At 38.9% G+C, this 21,027-nt stretch overlaps 2 protein-coding genes across 4 annotated transcripts in view; one reads left to right on the top strand and one right to left on the bottom strand.

Annotated features, from left to right (window-relative positions):
* The window catches only part of LOC140731798 (zinc-binding protein A33-like), a 62,399-nt gene that overhangs the window by 36,029 nt on the left and 5,343 nt on the right, over positions 1 to 21,027 (bottom strand). Inside the window, exon 2 of one of the 3 annotated variants that reach the window (XM_073053610.1) lies at positions 4,101 to 4,130. The exons of the other annotated variants lie outside the window; for them this stretch is intronic. The gene's annotated coding sequence lies outside the window, so the exon portion shown is untranslated. The remainder of the gene's footprint in view (positions 1 to 4,100; positions 4,131 to 21,027) is intronic. 3 annotated transcript variants of the gene reach the window in all.
* The window catches only part of LOC140725093 (zinc-binding protein A33-like), a 40,400-nt gene continuing 26,692 nt past the window's right edge, over positions 7,320 to 21,027 (top strand). The window contains exon 1 of the mRNA XM_073040135.1: positions 7,320 to 7,425. Coding sequence (XP_072896236.1) covers positions 7,320 to 7,425 — 106 coding nt within the window. The remainder of the gene's footprint in view (positions 7,426 to 21,027) is intronic.

Below are 21,027 nucleotides of genomic sequence, written 5' to 3'. Positions count from 1 at the left end.
CTATTCGAGAAACGATTACTTTACAGTGAATCCCCGATTTTTTGTCCAAAGTCCAGAAATGTGAATATGATGCTATAGCTGTGTCGGATAATGCGCCTTTACATTTAGATTTTGAACTGTATGATGTCGCTATTGCAAATTTGCCTTGGCCTTTTCCAGAAAATTTATTGCAAAGTCTGGACTTTGTCAAATTTATTAAGATTCAGATAAAAGACTTTTCTTCTTTTTAATAATACGGGACATGTGTTGAAATTAATTATATCGGATACATTTAAAGCATATTTGTGCAGTCAGATAATTTCCTATTCGGCTAAGCTTAAGAAACAGACAAAAACAGAGTTAGATAAGATTTCCAAACAAATTAATGACTTGGATAATATTTCTGCAATCTCTCCTAACATTGATTTATTTAAACAAATAGTTGAACTCCAATCACAATATAATTTATTATTAACTTATCCTATTGAAAGAAACTTGCTTAAATGGAAAAGTCAATTTTATGTGTTTGGTGATAAAAAATAATAAGCTATTAGCATCTCAATTAAAAGCAGCTAGAGCTAAAAGACAAATTTTAAAAATTTGTAAGGGAGATGGTAGTTTAGCATGTATTTATGAAGATATTAATAAAATGTTTCAGACTTTTATATTGAACTTCATAAATCTCAGTTTCCAGTTGATTCTTCTGACATTAATGCCTTTTTACAAAAGATCGATTTTCCTCAAATCTCTGTTGAAGATCAACAGACCCTTGATGCTCCTATTACTGAAAGTGAAATTCAGAAAGTTATTTTTTTCAATGCAATCTGGTAAAGCTCCTAGACTAAATGGTTGTTCTGTAGGATTTTATAAAAAAAATTAAAAATTGCTCTCTTCATATATGTTGGGAATGCTTTAAGATTCTTTTTTGATAGGAGAGTTACCTCCCACATTTTATGAAGCTTCTATTTCTTTAATTCTTAAGAAAGATAAAGATTCTGCTTACTGTGCTTCATATAGACCTATTTCGTTACTAAATGTGGATGCTAAAATTCTCTCAAATATAATGGCTAATCGGCTGCAGAATATTCTAGCTATAGTTATTTTTCAAGATCAAACAGGTTTTGTAAAGGGCCATTATTCCTTTTCTAATGTTCAGAGTGTTAATTGTTATATATTCATCCTTTTCTCAGACTCCCCAATGTGTTGTCTCTCTTGATGATGAAAAGACATTTCACAGAGTTGAATCGAAATATTTATTTAATGCTTTAGAGAAATTCGGCTTTGGTATTAATTTTAATAAGTGGAGTAGAATGATATATAAAAGCCCTATTGCTACTGTTATTACTAACAATTGCTGTTCTACTTTTTTTTTTGGCTTTCACGGATGTCCGATAAGTCCTCTGTTATTTAATTTGGTGCTGGAACCCTTGGCTATTGCACTTTGTGAAGCTAAAGATATTCATGGAATTTTCATAAATGGGACTGTTCATGAAATCTCTCTTTATGCTGATGATCTTTTAGTTTATATTTCAAATCCTGAAGAATTTATTCCTTGTTTATTGAAACTATTAAACGATTTTGGAAAGTTTTCTGGATATAAACTAAACCTTTATAAAAGTAAATTATTTCCCCTAAATGATACTGCTTCTATTTATGATGACATTCCTTTTAGAGTTACGGATTTATTTAAATATTTAGGTATTATTATCACTAAAAATCATAAGGACCTTTATAAAGCTAATTTGGTTCCCTTAATGGATTTTATGAAGCAATTATTTTGTAGATGGAATCTACTTACACTTTCGTTAGTCGGCCGAATTCGTGCAGTTAAAATGATTTTACCAAAATTTTTATATGTATTCCAAAATATCCCTATTTTTTTAACTAAAGTTTTTCGATCATGTTGATGCTATTATTTCATTTTTTGTTTGGAATAATAAAAGACCAAGAATTTCTAAATATCATTTACAAAAATAAAAAAAGATGGATGTCTTGCTTTGCCTAATTTAAGAATGTATTATTGGGCTGTTAACGTATGTTATATGTGTTTTTCGTTATATTGGGCTGATAGAGATGAACGACCACCTTAGGCTGATTTGGAATTGAATGCTGTGAAACAGTTTCACTTAACCCCATTATTAGTAGTTTTTCTACCTGAACAATTGGCCAAAATTACTAATTTAAATTTCTATCCTGTGATTAAGCAGTCATTACAAATTTGGTTCCAGTTTCGTAATTTTTTTAATCTTAAGAAAATTAAACTTTGTAGTTTAATTTATCAAAGTTATTTATTTAAACCTTCATTAAGTGATCCCACCTTTCTTCTCTGGAGGAATAATGGGGTTTATTCCTTCATGGATTTGTTCCAAGATGGCCGACTGATGTCTCTTGAGAAATTAGTAACTAAATACTCTCTCTCATATTCACATGTCCTGCAATATTTTCTGGTGAGACACTTCCTACAAAAATACGTAAGTAATTTTCCATATATACAAGGTTCTGACCAGTTAGATATTATTTTAAAAATGAATCCTTTAGTAAAGTGTTTTATTGTGAAAATTTATAATTTATTGTTACAACAGCACAATTACCCTTCACTTAACATTAAGGAAGATTGAGAGAGAGCTTAACATGACCCTGATAACAGAAGATTGGTTGCGGATTTTTTGGTCAATTCTTCAATTTGTGCCAATCACTCCTTAATTCAATTTAAAATTGTACATCGTTACTATCTGACAAAGGAGAGACTGTCTAAAATGTTTCCTAATGTTGACAGTCAGTGTGACAGATGTAAATCAGAGACAGCCACATTGACAGATACTTTTTGGTCGTGTTCTGTATTGAAACATTTTTGTTCTTTTTCAATCTTTTTATTGTTATCAAAATAATGGATATACATAGTGTTGGTACATAATTGTTAAAATTACATTTCCAACAGAAAACATATATAATTACATATTCAGTTAGTGCAAAGGTAATAAACCTCCCATGGATGTTCAAAATACAAATGTAAAGTTAACAAAAAAGAAGAAAATAGTTATCCAAAAAGACAAAAAATAGAGGGGAAAAAAACGAAAAAGAAACAAAACAAAAAAAAAAACCCCAAAAAACTAACCTAACCAATACTAAACTAAGATAAAAAGGAAAAAAAAAAACAGAAATAAGAAAAAGAAACATAGGCTGTTTATAACATCAAAAAATAAACAGGATCATTAGTGTCACCAGCTCCGAACTTCCCTACATATATTAAAACAAAAATAGGTTTTGAAAGGGTGAAACTCACATCATATGAAAGTGTTGAATAAAAGGTCTCCAAGTCTGATCAAATTTAATAGAAGGGTCATATATAACACTTCTAATCTTTTTTAAGTTTAAACATAACATAGTTTGAGAAAACCAATGAAATATGGTGGGAGGATTAGTCTCCTTCCAATTCAAAAAAATCGATCTTTTAGCCATTAAATTAAGAAATACAATCATTTGATATGCTGAGGAGATTAAGTGGTGTGGTTCTATCATTGGTAAACCAAAAATTGCCGTAATAGGATGAGGTTGTAAATCAATATTCAAAACTCTTGAAATGATATCAAAGATTTCTTCCCAATATTTTTTAAAGGTGGACATGACTAAAACATATGAGTTAAAGAAGCAGTCTCGGAATGGCACCTGTCACACATTGGACTTATATGAGAGTAATAGCGAGCTAATTTATCTTAAGACATGTGAGCCCTATGCACTGCTTTGAACTGTATCAGTGAATGTATAGCACATATAGAGGATGAATTAGCTAATTGAACATTTTTTTCCCATTTTTCGGTAGGTAAAGTAAGCTTAAGTTCCCTTTCCCAATCATTTCTAATTTTATTAGATACATCTGAACAAATTTTCATAATTATGTTATAAATAGATGCTCTTGCACCTTTCTGCAAAGGACTTAAATCTATTTTTTTCCCAAATTATCCGTAGAGTATATATTCAGGAAAGTAGGATGGACGGTATTTAGTAAGTTTCTAACTTGTAAATATCTTTTAAAAAATGAGATCTAGGTAAATTGTATTTATTAGATAATTGTTCAAATGACAAACAATTATCCAAAAATAAATCAAAAAATCGTGAAATACCTTTAGTTTTCCAAATCAGATAGGCTTGATCTATAATAGAAGGAAAAAAATAAATAGTTAGATATAATAGGACTTACTAGAATCAATTGGTTTAACCCAAAAAAATTTCCAAAATTGAAACCATATTTGTAAAGTATGTTTAACTAATGGATTGTCTAGTAGTTTATGCAATTTAGAAAGAGAAAAGGGAAGCGAGGTCCCCAAAATAGAACCCAACGAAAAACCTTGTACCAAGGTTTACCCAGTGAGTGCTTAAAGTTCTATCCAAGTCCCACAACCAAAATTACAAATATCTAATATTAATTGCCCAATAATACAATCTGAAATTTGGCAATGCCAATCCACCCTCCTTTTTAGACTTTTGTAAATATTTTTTGGCTATCCTCAGGTTTTTATTCTACCAAATATAAGAAGAGATTTTAGAATCAACACTATCAAAAAAAAAGAGATTCCGGAATAAAAATTGGTACTGCTTGAAATAAGTATAAAAATTTGGGTAATATAATCATCTTGATAGCATTGATCCGGCCTATCAATGACAAAGACATTGGTGACCAATTAGTAAATAACGGTTTAATCTCATCAATTAAAGGTAAAAAGTTAGCCTTAAATAAATCTTTATGTTTTTTGATAATTTTAACCCCTAAATATGTGAAATAATCGGTAACCAATTTAAAGGGTAAACGTCCATATATTGGAATGTGAGTATTTAAAGGGAACAATTCATTCTTATTAAGATTCAGTATATAACCCGAAAAATTACTAAACAGATCCAATAAAGATAAAACTGCAGGAATGGATTCCTCAGGATTAGAGATATATAATAATAAATCGTCTGCATATAATGATAGTATATATATCTCATTCCTGTGGGTAATACCAAAATATCAGATGATTCCCGAATAGCAATTGCTAAGGGTTCCAAAGCAATATCGAATAGTAATGGACTAAGAGGGCAGCCTTCCCTGGTACCTCAAAATAAACAAAAAAAGGGAGATCTTTGATTATTAGTATTAACCGAAGCTACTGGTGTATGATATATCAATTTAACCCAAGATATAAATGTCGAACTAAAATTAAATTTCTCAAACACAGTAAATATATATGGCCATTCGACTCTGTCAAATGGTTTCTCAGCGTCTGATCAAATGACTCAGCATGTGTGCAAGAGGCAGCGCCAATGCAGTCGTCGATGTAGCGAAGGAAAAGAGGGGGATGGATACCGGTATAGACTTGGAACATGGACTGTTCCACAAAGCCAACAAAAAGGCAGGCATAACTAGGACCCATACGGGTGCCCATGTCTACACTATGTTCCAAGTCTATACCGGTATCCATCCCCCTCTTTTCCTTCGCTACATCGACGACTGCATTCGCGCTACCTCTTGCACGCATGCTGAGCTCGTCGACTTCATTAACTTTGCCTCCAACTTTCACCCTGCCCTCAAATTTACCTGGTCCATTTCCGACACCTTTCTCCCCTTTCTTGATCTTTCTGTCTCCTTCTCTGGAGACGGCCTATCTACTGATATCTTCTATAGGCCTACAGACTCTCACATCTACCTGGACTTTTCCTCTTCCTACCCTGTCTCTTGCAAAAAGGCTATCTATCACCTTCTCACAATTCCTCCGTCTCTGCCGCATCTGCTCTCAGCATGAGGCTTTTTATTCCAGGACGAAGGAGATGTCTTCCTTTTTTAAACAAAGGGGCTTCCCTTCGTCCACCATCAACTCTGCTCTCAAACGCATCTCTCCCATTTCCCGCACATCTGCCCTCACCCCATCCACCCACCACCCCACTCGGGATAGGGTTCCCCTTGTCCTTACCTACCACCCCACTAGCCTCCAGGTCCTACGTATAATTATCCGTAACTTCTGTCACCTCCAACCGGATCCAAACACATTTTTCCCTCCCCCCCTCTTCTTTTCGCAGGGATCGCTCCCTACATGACTCCCTTGTCCACTCGTCCACCCCATCCCTTCCCGCTGATCTCCCTGCTGGCACTTATCCTTGTAAACGGAACAAGTGCTACACCTGCCCTTACACTTCCTCCCTCACCACCATTCAGGGCCCCAGACAGTCCTTCCAGGTGAGGCGACACTTCACCTGTGAGTCGGCTGGTGTGGTATACTGCGTCCGGTGCTCCCGGTGTGGCCTTCTATATATTGGTGAGACCCGACGCAGACTGGGAGACCGTTTCGCTGAACACCTACTTTTGGTCCGCCAGAAAATGCAGGATCTCCCAGTGGCCACACATTTTAATTCCACGTCCCATTCCCATTCTGATATGTCTATCCATGGCCTCCTATACTGTCAAAATGAATCCAAACTCAGGTTGGAGGAACAACACCTTATATACCGGCTGGGTAGCCTCCAACCTGATGGCATGAACATTGACTTCTCTAACTTCTGTTAATGCCCCTCCTCCCCTTCTTACCCCAACCCTGACATATTTAGTTGTTTGCCTGTTCTCCATCTCCCTCTGGTGCTCCCCCCTCCTTTCTTTCTCCCGAGGCCTCCCGTCCCATGATCCTTTCCCTTCTCCAGCTCTGTATCACTTTCGCCAATCACCTTTCCAGCTCTCAGCTTCATTCCACCCCCTCCGGTCTTCTCCTATCATTTCGCATTTCCCCCTCCCCCCACTACTTTCAAATCTCTTACTATCTTTCCTTTCGGTTAATCCTGACAAAGGGTCTCGACCCGAAACGTCGACAGCGCTTCTCCCTATAGATGCTGCCTGGCCTGCTGTGTTCCACCAGCATTTTGTGTGTGTTGTTTGAGTTTCCAGCATCTGCAGATTTCCTCATATCACTACACTAGTTTATAAAGATCGAACTTTATAGAGAGATTAAAAACTTTTCTTTTTTTAAAAAAATAAAGGCACATAAGCACAGACCCAGAACTACATTACCATAGATTAATTAAAATTGAGTGATTGAAACAGACGGATAATGTTCATCCAAATAGCTTCGAGCGGTGGCCGTAGTGAGAAAAACATGGTGATGCCCATCAGAGGTTGTTATTCTAAGCTGCACATTATAGAGTAGCACTGGTTTGAGACCCTTTTCATAACATTCCGACATCAGCAGTTTAAAGGCCATTCGTGCCTTCATTACTTCTGGGCTGTAATCTTGCACAAGACGGAACTGATAATTTTGATAGTGGATCATACCTTGTTGCCGAGTGACTTGGAGAAGATGTTCTTTAACATGGACGTAATGGAACCGGACAATTACTGCTCTCGGTTTGGCCCCAGAGCTCGAATGTCGGGGAACAGAGCGATGTCCCCTTTCAATCAATGGAGGCGCATTTGGAAATACAGAGGTAAACGCATCTTTTAAAAGTTGAGAAAAGAATGTTAGCGGATCTCCTTTCTCGATGTCTTCTGTAAGTCCAATTATACGTAGATTCTGTCTTCTGGATCGATTTTCAAGATCGATGATCTTAGATTTGCAACCCTCCAACTGTTTAACTGTCAAAGACAGAGTTTGTTGCAAAGACTCAATTTTTTGATCTTTCTTCCAAGCGTCATCCCGTAGTTCTTTAATATCAGCTTGTTGTTGTTTAACTTCAACACAGCCAGAGAGTCCTGAAGTACCTTAAGATATTCTTTAATATTTTTTCGTAGTTCAACAGATTGTGCGTTCAACAGATCCAACATTGTCTCGTAAGTTAATTCAGGTTGCTTAAGTTCACCTCTTTTTATCGTTCCCGTTGGTATCTTTCCCGTCTTTGGATTCAGCCCCTTTGGCTCTAGTGGTCATCATATTCGATTCTGTGCAGGACTCTTCAAAATTTCTCAAAGTCCCAGAAAAAAATAAAACTAAGGGTCTTCTAGTGTAGCTAAAAGTGGGTTATATAAGGGTGATCCTTATAAAAAAAGTAACAGTAATGGGGAAAAGCCGGATCCAACTTCACCCCATGAGCGCATAGTGGAGAAAGCTGAAACATTTTTGGAAGTCTATTTTCTTTACAATTTCTAAAATTGATTTAGATTATTGTATTGATTTAAAAATTAATTTACAACCTAATAAATTGACAGTTTTGTTTTGCATAGTCCCTCAATATATTCATGGTATTTCTCCATCAGACCAATGTGCAATTGCATTTGTTACATTATTGGCCAGAAGGACTATTTTGTTGAAATGGAAAGATGCTTCTGCTCCTACTTTGATACAATGGTTTTCTCAGGTGATGTTATGTCTTAGTCTGGGGAAATCAAAATTGGAACTTTTGATGCACGATTCAATTTTGAGAAAAGGTGGGGTTCATTGGCCTGCTACTATCATCTGATTAGAGTTAGTTAATATGGTTACCTTTTGATTTTCCTTCAAGTGGATTTGAGTTGGCGGATTGATGTTTTTTTTTAATGGAAGCTTGTATGATGTATAGCTCTGGTGTTGTGCTCCCAATGGGTTTTTTTTTTGTTTGTTTTTTTTTCCCCAGTTAATAGGTGTTTTTTTTTTCCTTTTTCTTTCAAAAAAATATTCTTAGCATTTTATTTTTCTTATTGATATATTGCTTAGCTTTGTTAATCAGTTATTTGCTAATTTAATTCCTTATTTTACATAATTACATATTGACTCAATGTATTTTTTGTCAATCTTCAATAATAATTAATAAAAAGATTTTAAAATGAAAAAAAAATCCAATAGATGGATAGCAAGCTAACTACACCCCAATAACCCATGTCTCTAATGGGCAGACTCTTTTCTTTAAAGTTATATACTAACACCACTGACTCAAGACACAACATCAGATGTGCAGAAAAAAATCGAAAAACTCCAAGTATTATAATATATCTAGCAGAGGTTAAAACGTAGTTAACAGAGGCCATCTTAAATTTGTATAATAAATCTTGATCGTATATTCAAAAAAGAAAAATCTAATCAAATAATATGATATGACTAATATTAAACTCTTACAAATCCTAAAAGAAAGCAGAAGGGAAAAATAATAAAACCGCCAGATGATGTCTGGACCAAGAAAGAACGTAAATTAAACTTTCAACGATTGAGCTGTAAACGACTCTCGACTAAAGATTGAATTCAATATTATGTCTAAGTGATGCTAGCACATAAGTAACAGCGGTCATCTTAATATCATTAAGTAAAAATTGTTAATATGTTTAGAAAAAAATAGATTCAAGCCAATAATATGTTGCGACTTATGTTAAATTCATACAAATCTTAAAAAAGGAAATAAATCAAGAATCAAAGCGATGACTATACAGACATAGAACATAGATTAGTCTAAACAATTCAACTACACACAATTGTCAGCTAAGGATTAAATCCTGAAGTTGTTTGCAGAACGATATTGGAGAAGTTTAAAGTCGTTGAGAAACTTCCTAGCTTCCGCTGGAGTATCAAAACGTTTAGAATGAGTGTTAGGCAGAAAATTTATCAAGCGGGCAGGGTAGCGCAAAGATAGGTGAAAATTTTCCTATAGTGTTCTGCCGTCACTTCTCGATATTTAATTCTTTCTGCATAAACTTCAGGAGCAAAATCTACAACTATACGAAACTCCACACCATTGTAAGGTAACTTCCCCTGCTTCCTGGCATCTCGAAGAATTTCTTCTTTAGTAGCAAAATAATGTAAGCACAGAATTACCGCTTGTAGTTTCATCTCAACCAATGACTTATTGCGGGGAATTCGGTACACCCTGTCTATCAGCGGAGAGGTTTCAAGTATCTCACTAAAAAGTGAGTACAACATATTCGTGAAAATCTTTAATGGCTCACCGGTTTCCATATTTTCAGGCAAACCCAGTATATGTATATTCATCCTTGGTTCTGATTTCCAGATCGATTGTTTTCTTCTTAATTATTGATAGTTCCCACGAAACCACAGCAATTTTCTTTTCCATAGTAGAATATTTTAACTCCTGCTCCTTAATCACTTGATGTATCGTCTCTTGTTGTCTTCCGATTTTATTGGTATCCATTTGACATTGAGATTCCAGATTCCTGAAAGATTCTTGGACAGCAGATACAGTTTTCTCAAGCTTATCACTAGCATTCATCAGTTTATCAATTTTAGAATCCACCATTCCAATTTTGGTATTAGTATCCTGTATCAATAAGAACATTCTTTCAGGAGTATAGGTTTCTTCTGCCTCCCTTGTAAATCCGGTTTGTTCAGTTTCAGAAATTTTTTTGCCACGTATTAATTCCGCTCCAGTTCAGGTTCCAGCCATTGTAATTAAATCTAAAATCCTTCACTAAAAGTAGTGAATCTTTAAAGTTTAAACAGAAGTAGCAGTGGAGAGTAATTTGTAAAAGGATAGAGAAGAGCCAACAAACTTCTTACTCCAGGAGCTGCCCAGAAGAGACTCCCCACATTCTATTTGTATACTCACTGTCACGTGGCACAGGCAGAAATCCAGTATTCGATCTGCCACTTCTTTGCCTATTCTCCTAATCTGTTGAAGACCTTCCATAGCGTCTCTGTTTTCTCAAAACAACTTGACCCTCAACCATCTTCATCTCATCTGCAAACTCTGCAGCAAGGTCATCACTTTCATCGCACACATTACTGACATTTAACATAAAAATATCTGTCCCAACACAGAACCCACCAGTCAAGAGGCTCCCTATAGCCACACTTTGCTTCCTCTCAATCTGTTATGATCCGGTCCGCGGACACCGGACTCCGGGTCTTGTAGCCGTCCCTCCTTGAGCCCAATTTGTCACACCTGTGGATCGTCGTGGCTTGTTGGGGTTCATGGATGTGCACCTGATGCCCATCGGCCGGCGGTGTATATAGGGGGCTCAGGGACTGAGTGCAGTTGTCCTACGTATCCTGTTCCTCCAGTTGCCCTGGCTTGGAGTTCCCCTCGTTAAAGACGAGTTCTTCAAGTAAATCTGGCAGTCACCCTGGACCTAGTTCCCTTCCTACCCATTGCCTCTATCGGGGAAGCCTGGCCAGACTGCTGTTGCCCAGCGGGAGACTGCGCCCCTTTCCATCGCTTGCTGCCGACGGGTTGTGCCCCGCAACCTGCTCAGGCCCCCGTGTTCCTGCCTGAGAGGTCCGGAACTATGCGGCCTGCCCAGAGGTCTCTGCCCCTGCCTATCCCTCGCTGCCGACGGGTTGTGCCCCGCAACCTACCCAGGTGTCCCGCGACCTGCTCAGGCCCCCGTGTTCCTGCCTGGGAGGTCCGGGCCTTGCCCAGGAGTTATGCGGCCCACCCAGTGAACTCCTAGACCTTGCCTGACCTCTGTGATCCTCCTGCCTTGCTTGAACTCCGGGCTTCTCCTTGCCTAAACTCTAAGACTCTCTCGGAATCCCAGCATCACCTTGAACATCACGTCCTTCACGCACACCATGGTCACCACATCTTGTGTATCGTTTAGTTGTTCCCGTCCTGCCCCTAGTACTTCAGTGCCTGCGTCCTGCACTTGGATCCAGCCCCCTGTCCCCTTATAACACAATCAGCTGCGGCTTTATGCATGCTAGAATCTTTCCTGTAATACCATGGACTCGTAGGTTGTTAAAGCAGCTTCATGTGTGGCATCTTGTCAAAAGCCTTCTGAAAATCCAAATACACAACATCAATCAATTCTCCTTTGTCTATCCTGCTTGTTATTTCTTAAAATAATTTCAACAGGCTTGTCAGGAAACCATGCTGACCATGGCCTATTTTAACATGTGACTCGGTACTGTTACATACCTCATGAGTCTTTTGTGAGTATCTTATGAGCATGATGTATTTGAATATCTTGTCAGCATGATGTAATTGTCTTGTGATGGTGCGGTGATGTAATTTTCTCGCCGGTGTGAGGTCCTGTGATGGCCTGTTGCAACAGGTATAAAACGGGAAAGCCCTGTTGTGACGCAGGAATTTTGTGTTGGTTGGTTTGTCAGTTACTTTGTTAGTTTTTAGTTTTGCTGCATATTCGTCTCATGACGCAGTTTCGTTTTACAGTGGAGATTTACTTTCTATTGTAAAGTAAAATCATTGTGCCGGCAGTTTCGCCAATCGCTGCCAGTTTTGTTTGGGGTATCTTTGATAAACCTTTACAGTCCAGGATTAGAGTGAAGAAAGTGAGGAAAGTTGGTGTCGTTCGGCAGTTTTATAAAGGATCGACCTGACTGAATCTTTGTTCAAGAATAGTGGCCTGCATTTGAGATAACCTCTGCAAGAGCAGGAAGGCTTGGTGTGGTGTCTATTCTTCAGAATAAAAAGGTCAGTTCCATTAAACACTTTTATTTCCTTCATCACGAATCCTTCAGACAAGGCATATTTTGGCTGGGATCAGCAGTAACGTCACGTCGTCGAGGAATCCTTTACTTCAGGAAAGTCTCTCCTAACTGTATAAATCACCTGGACTTTTGTATTTACCCCTTTAAGATTGTGTTGGTGTTTACCACTTTAAGACAGTGTTCAAATTTACCACTTTAAGAACAGTTGCAGAGTTGCCATATAGCAGTTAACTTCTGGTTAAGTTAGTCGTTTGAATACTTTTCACTATTGTTGAGCAGAGTTTAATAAATGTTTATGTTTGTTTATAAACCTTGATTCAATTATATATTCATTGTTGCTCACACGTGACAGTATTCTCGGACCTTATCATTAATAATCGACTCCAACATATTCCCAATCACTGAGGACAGACCAACTGGCCTATAGTTTCCTTTCTTCTGCCTCTCCCTTCTTGAAGAGTGGAGTGACATTGACAATTTTCCTTTCTTGCTGAACCGTTCCAGAATCTTGTGTTTCTTGAATGTTCATTTCAGCCACCTCTTTCGGAACCCTTGGGGGGGGGGGGGGGTGTATACATCTTCTGGGTCACGTGACTTATCTAACTTGATCTTTCAATTTCTCTTCCCTCTACTTCTGGTAACTTTGCACACTTCTGACTCCTGACACCTGGACGTTCCACCATTATGCTGGTGTCTTCCTCAGTTTGTCTGCCATGTCTTTGTATTCCATTACTCATTACAATATCTCCTGTGTCATTTTCTATTTGTCCTTTCTCTACCGTCAACTCTCTTTTACCCTTTAAATACTTAAAAAAGCTTTTAGTATCTTCTTTGATATTAGTCACAGTTTCCTTTCATATTTCAACTTTTCCTTCCTAATGATGTTCTTAGTTTCCTTTTGCAAGTTTTTTATAAGCTTACCAATAGCTCTGGCTTCCTTGTACCCGATCACTTGACCTCCACAGCCACTTACAGTAACAAACTGCACAGATTCACCACACCCCGGTTAAAGAAATTCCTCCTCATCTCCATTTGAAAATGACATGTCTTGATTTTGAGGCTGTGTCCTCTAGTCTTAGACTCGCCCACTCTAGTAAATGTACTATCCACATCTCTTTTACTTTTACATTGGCTCTGACTTCACTTGTCAGCCACAGCAGTGTCCTTACATTTGAAAATTTCTTACTATTTGGCATATATCTGTCTTGGACAGACATAGATGGTCAGTCCAGTTGCTGGCATTGTGAACAGTTAGAAGGTGAGTTCTTTCCCCAACTTGGGTTGAACCTCGCTGTAACAGTGATGTCAGAGCTCAGAAAGGAGACAAAAATTATCTCATATCGGCTGTGAAAATGAATCAGATACAGGAGCAGGAGCAGGTCATTTGGCCCATCGAGTCTGCTCCACCATTTCATTACAGCTGATCCATTTTCCCTCTCAGCCCCACTCTCCTGCCTTCTCCCCATATCCCTTCATGCCCATCACCCTCTTCCTTAAAATAGACCCGATCATTTGACCTCCACAGCCACTTACAGTAACAAACTCCACAGATTCACCACGCTCCGGTTAAAGAAATTCCTCCTCATCTCCATTTGAAAATGACATGTCTTGATTTTGAAGCTGTGTCCTCTGGTCTTAGACTCACCCACTCTAGTAAATGTACCATCCACATCTACTCTAATGAGACCTTTCGACATTCTATAGAGTTCAATGAGGATCCCTTCATTCTTCTAAACTCCAGTGTGTAGAGGCCCCAAGCCATCAAATACTCTTCATCTGACAAACATTATAATTCCAGAAATATTTGTTGTACACATTCTTTGAACACTCTCCAATGTAAATACATTTATTCTAGATAAGGGGCCTGAATCTGCTCTCAACAATCCAAGTGAGGCCACACCTATGCTTCATAAATACTCAACAACACATCCTTCCTTTTATATTCTCGCCCTCCTCAACTTCATTTCCTCTCCATTGAGACAATAGTCTGCACTCTCATTGCTTCTAACAAAGTGGATGACCTTACATTTCTCTTATTGCATATCTCTACATCGATTCTATCGAGCTCTTTCAATATTCGATAGGTTTCAAACAGGTCCCTCTGAATTCTGAATTTGGGACTAATTGCCCAGAGTTTTTCAATCCAAGTGTAACCCCCAGGCTAGCCTCAGGCTCGCTCAGCTCGCTTTCGTCTCGGGGGAGTAGCCTTCGGCCCCGCCAAACTGGATAATCATCGTGTGTGGATGCTGTGTGATGTCCCCACCCTGCCAAATAACAGACAGTACAACATATGCGATTAAATGATGACACTTTATAGAGATTACTAGAACTAAGTGATTAATGACGATACAGTATATATGGAGGATAAGAAAATAAAGAAAAGGCGCCAAACTTAAAAAGTCCAAACCACTTCGTGCACAACAGCGTGAGCTCAATTACTGAAGTCTTCTGGCCACCATTCGATCCCCTATGAACTCCTCGACTCGCAGCTCAGGACCACCCGAAGTAATCAACCAAGCACCCCAGGCATATCTGTCTCTGTCTACTCTCCTTGCAGACAATCCTGGCCCCGGACCCCCACTCGGGGTCCGTTCCATCACCCAGCTTACAGCATTGCGTCTTCTCTCTCACCCCCTCGCGCTGACTCCCCAAAAACCTGACAACAATAGTTTACAGACCCAGAAGAAAGAATAACATTAATCCCAATTAGTTAACAAACGAGTACAATCCCCATTATCAGCAACTCTAAACCCAAACAAACTGCAAGAGAAAACACTTATCATAACAAAGAGGCATTCCTACTTTTAACAAAACAAAGAAGCCATTTTGATTAACATACGCAGTAACAAAAAAGGAAGAAAAAACCCCCTCACAAAGAAGAATTCCTTTCATAAGAATTACTTTCGTGAAGCTCCTTTGAACCCTTCCAATGTATGCACAACCTTCCTACGATAAGGGGCCCAAAACTGATCCCAATACTCCAAGTGAGGCCTCACCAGTGCTTGATGTGTATATTCTTGTCCTATCTGAATAGATTCTGACATCACATTTGCCTTTTTTACCACCAGCTCAACCTACAATTAATCTAACGTGACTCTTGCACAAGGACTCCCAAGTCTCTTTGCATTTTAGATTTTTAAATTTTCTTCCATTTAGAAAATAGTCTTCGTCTTTACTTCTTCTACCAAAGTGACTGACCATAAACTTCCCAAATGATCTTCTTCACTCTTTCTAAATCTTTTTATAGGTCAGATATGGCAAAAAAAAAATTCTGTACAGGAATCTCAAATGCGTCAGTTTTGATGTCTCTGTCCAAATATTTATGGAGTGACCAGGTATTTCCTTTGTGACACCAATATATCATTTGCAGCAGATAGTGAGGTCAGATGAGAAGATCATCGGGGTCTCTCTTCCCGCCATTACAGACATTTACACCACACACTACACCCGCAAAGCTAACAGTATTGTGAAGGACCTCACGCACCCCTCATACAAACTGTTCTCCTTCCTGCAATTTGGCAAAAGGTACCGAAGCATTCGGGCTCTCACGACCAGACTGTGCAACAGTTTCTTCCCCCAAGCCATCAGATTCCTCAATACCCAGTCTAGAGACATCTACATCATTTATTATTTATTATTATATTGAAATTTGTCTTCTAATGTGCCTATTGTCTTATTAATTAATTTATTAATTATTGTACTGACCTGCACTGTTTTGTGCACTTTATGTGGTCCCGTGTAGGTCTGTAGTCTAATGTAGTTTGTTTTTGTGTTGTTTTATGTAGTCTAGTGTAGCCTTGCATTGTCTCACATAGTCTAGTGCAGTTTTCTGTTGCTGCATGGAGCACCATGGCCCTGGAGGAACATAGTTTCATTTTTACTGTGTACTGTACCAACAGTTTATGGTTGAAATGACAATAAAAAGCAACTTGACTTGACTTGTTGATTCTTGGAGAAGAAGAACTATCTTATCCCAGCTGGAAACGCGCTTAGTGTCTGAATTGAAGTTTTCTGTTGTAACTCAGTGAAATACACTGGAACTGGAATGTTGAGAACACATTAGCATTTGTTCACTGGAGATCAGTTCTTCAACTGCATTGATTGTACAAGGAATTCTCTATGTCAGACATCTGACAATGAACTGTAGGGTTTCACTGCTGTGTAACATGCTGTAATGTTTCACTGATAATGTAATGGTTTCTCTGCAGCAGCAATGTTTAGGTTATGATTGGAGATAACGGGGTTTGAAATGCTGCTGTTCTTTTTTGTGAGTCTGGAAGAGAGATTTGGAGGTCCTTGCCGGGGAGGGATCAGGAGAGAATACGAGAATGGAGAAAGTTGGTAGACCGTGGGACGAGGTAGACTGACGATCAGGGAAGGTCGATGGTGGACGATCAGCTGATCAGTGAGCTCCAACATTGTGCAATAGACTGTTTCATAAGATTGGGCCCTTTATCATTGTTTTTAACTAACCATATCGTCAAAGTAAGAATTATAAACCTTTATCATTTAATCGCATATTGTGTAGTTTTCATGGTCTAACCCCCTCATCTCTGGAATCAACCTGGTGAACCTCCTCTGCACTGCCTCCGAAGTCAGTATATCCTTCACCAAGTAAGGAGGGCAGACCTGCACACCATCCTCCAGTTGCAGGCTCTCCAGTACCCTGTTTAGTTGTATCATTGCCTTGCTGCTCTTAAATTCAATCCCTCTTGCCGTGAAGGCCAGCATCCCATTTGCCTTCTTGGTAGCCCGTTGCACCTGCAAACCAACCTTTTGTAATTTATACACGAGCACTTCCAAGTCCCCCTGCACAGAAGCATCTTTCACCATTTAAATAATAATCTGATCTTGCATTTCCCTTCCAATGGGGATTATCTCAGATTTGCCAACATTGTACTCCATCTATCAGACCCTTACCCACTCACTTACCCTCTCTATCTCTCTCTGCAAACTCTCCGTATCCCCTGCACAATTTGCTTTTCCACTCAATTTATTGTCATCACCAAACTTAGATACACTACGCTCAGCCCCTCTACAGATTGGTAATGTACATCGTGAACAGTTGCAGGCCCAGCACCAACCCCTGCAGCACACCACTCGCCACTGATTGACAGCCAGACTGTCTGCATCCTATCTTATGTATGTCTTTTATGTGGCACCTTATCGAACACCTTCTGGAAATCCAAGTAAATAGTGTCCATCCATTCCCCTCTATCCACTGCACTTGCAAATATCCTCAAAGAACTGCAGTACGTTTGTCAAACAGGACCTGCCTTTGCTGAATCCATGCCACGTCTGCATGTTGGATCCATTTCATTCCAAATGCCTCGCTATTTCTTCTTTAATAAAAGCTTCAAACATTTTCTCAACTTCACATATTGAACTAACTGGTCTCTAGACACCTGTATTTTGCCTACATCCTTTCTTAAATAGTGGCATGATATTCACCTTCTTCCAAGGTGCTGTGACCACTCTTTCCAAGAGGATCACTAACTACAAGATGGCTAATTTGACCTGTCTCATTGCACAGGACGAGATCCAAAATAGCACGTTCTCGTGTTGGTTCAGTTACATGCTGTTCAAGGAAGCAGTCATGTATGCATTCTACAAAGTCCTCCTCAAGACTGCCTCGACTAACTTGATTCACCCAATCTATGTGAAAGTCAAAGTCTCCCATGATAACTGCTGTTCCATTCTTACATACTTCAGATATTTCCTAGTTTATTGCCTGGGCGACTGTAACATTATTATTCAGTGGCCTATAGACAACTCCTACCCATGATTGTTTTCCCTTTACTATTCCTAATCTTTACCCAGATGGATTTAACATTCTGCTCCTTAGATCTCACATCGCCTCTCACTATCACCCTGATCTAATGCTTAATTAAGAGCGTTACTCCACCTCCCTGACATTCCTGCCTATCCTCCCATATTACCTGATATCCTTGGATACTGAGAAACTCACATATTTTTCACGGTGTGTGGTGGTTCATTGCCGCCATCTATGTGGTCTCTACAATCTCCCACCACATTGAGAAACAACCTCAATTCCCTCATTTCAGTGGAGAGAGGTAGATTTAGCACTACATCCAGATGCTGTTCATCAGTCTCATGTCTCCCAGGGGTTACGACTACTCCCCAGTAACTAACCTGCTGCCTCATGATTTGAACCTTTTAGGGTTAACCTTAAAACCCCTCTCCTGTAAAACTTGCAGTAGTTCTTTAAATGACTCATAATGCTCCTCTCGGGTCCTTGTCTGTTACAGTAGATAATGCACATATCGAACTAAACACTAGGGAACTGAAAAAGCTTTCAGCCCATTTGGCAATCATGGATTGGAAATGGAGAGCTAATTATAAAATCATTATGACAAAACATCCATGTATACTGTTGTCCTTTCCAAATGAAAGCAATTTTATATAGACACCCTCTTTTAAATAGAACAGACCAAAATCCATTATGTATATTGAGTACTGTGAAACATTTTGCTACAGTAATCTGCTGATTCATAGTCTTGGGAACAGTGCAGGCAGTTCAAGTGGTAACTTTATTCAGTTCCCATTAATCTATTTTGAGACTCCAACTCCCATCAGATTTTTGAAGTGGCCATATGAGTGAGTAAATTGTAGATGCTATTTGATACAAAATTCCCTGTCCCAGAAATCCACATTGCCACAGGAGTTTGGGATCAGTGCCTTCTATACACACCTCTCCTTGCATCCTGGCACAGTCGTGTTTAGGGCTAGCAAATAGCACCTGGCATCAAAAATAATTTGTCCGGTCTTTGAGTCCTCTGTCATGTCTTCTGCCTTCACCCACATTGCCCCATATCCTGTCCTCATGTCGTCCTACTGGAATGTCAATGGGGATCTACTCTCTATAAATATTATCCTGCTAAATCCTAAAATTAATCAGATCAATAATCAGATCAAAATCAAATAAAATTCAAATTTAATTATCAATCAATCATACATGAATAAAGCTGAATGAAAGAGAATTAATAGGGGCCAAAAGTGCAAATCATACTCTGCAAATTCAAATTAGTGAGCAAGAAAACATCCATATAGGCCAAAGCCCTGAGTGGCATGTCCTGCAATACTGGTACATTTCCCAGCAGTGCGCAGTCTAACATATGAATAGAACCCAGCCTGTCATTCCACTGATCAAACATTGCAGGGCAACACCAATGGGAGAGGCCAGCCCCCTACTGAGCACGGACACCACGCTAAACCGCCCCCACCGTGTCCTCTGCTGCACTGCAGAGCAGGCAAGCCGTGGCTTCAGGTCTAGTCTTCACTACAACCAACGCCACACAGCTTCCCCACCATCTGTCACATCACCGAACAAGGGAAAAAAGCCACCGGCATCTTACATTATCAATGTCTGGCAGGGTCTTGCGACTGTAAGAGAAGCATCCACAACAGATATCCGGAGTCTCACTGCACACCGTCTTCATGCATCAACTCTGATGCCTCCCTTGCACTCATGTAGCAGACATTAACACGGTCTATACCCAGTCCAGCAGCGCTGTCAAAGAGCAGCTCACTGATGATGTTCCCCAATTTCCTGTTTTATATTTGTATAAAAAGATGGTTAACGAAGAAAAATAAACACACTGGTTGCCCCCGAGAGGCCGCTGCATCTTTATAAATGACCTGCTTACCTAATACAATCACTGCCTACAAATGAGTTCCCTGGGACTGCACTCACAGGAATTCAGAGGAATGAGAAGAATGCTATAGAAATATTTAAAATTATGAATGAGATAGATAAGATAGAGGCAGGAAAGTTGTTTCCACAGGTAGGTGAGACTTGAACTTGGAAGCATAAGATTCAGAGGAGTAAATTTAGGACAGAGATGAGGAGGAACTGCTTTTCCCAGAGAGTGGTGAATCTGTCACATTCTCTGCCCAATGAAGCAGTGGATGCTTCCTCAGTTAATATATTTGAGACAAGGTTGGATAGACTTTTGCATAGTAAGGGAGTTAAGGGTTAATGGTAAAAGGCAAGTCGGTAGACATGAGTCTATGGTCAGATCAATCATGACCTTATTGAATGGCAGACCAGGCTCAATGAGCCAAATGGTCTACTCCTGCTCCTATTTCTTACGTTCCTGTGCAAAATTATAAAAAGTATAATTAAAAAGCAGAGTTTTCTAACAAGCTGTAAAAACTATTCCTAAACTGACGGTGTGAGTATGGAAGCTTCTGTACCTTCTACCGGGTGTCAGCAATGCAAAGTGAGAATGAACTGGGTGCTGGGCATCGGAAATGGATGTTGCTTTACCCGTGACAATGTTTCATGTAGAGGTGCTGACTCGGGGAGAGGGCTTTACCCAGGACAATGTTTCCTGTCGATGTGTTGACCAATGATCTCATTTTAAGGGCTCTATCTCATTATCTTATGTTCTTGTTATTTATTGCTATTTATTAATACACATATTCCATAATGAATTATTTAAACAAACAATAAAGCTCAATCAAACTATATATATAGTTTGTCAAATATTACTGAAATTTTAAACAGACTATGGTATCCAATACTTGGTGTTTCCATACCAGGCTGTGATGCAGCTAGTCAATAACCTCTTCACTGCACATCTATAAAAGTCTGTCAAAGTTTTCGATGTTATGCCGAAACTCTGCAAACTTCTAAAGAAATAGAGAATTCGCCAAGCATTGTTCATATCTGGATTTAACTGCTGGGCGCAGGACA

The sequence above is a fragment of the Hemitrygon akajei genome, chromosome 1 (assembly GCF_048418815.1).
Source record: "Hemitrygon akajei chromosome 1, sHemAka1.3, whole genome shotgun sequence".
Taxonomy (NCBI): Eukaryota; Metazoa; Chordata; class Chondrichthyes; order Myliobatiformes; family Dasyatidae; genus Hemitrygon; species Hemitrygon akajei.
Note: the sequence above shows the minus strand (reverse complement) of the source record. Positions and strands in the feature narration are given on the sequence as shown.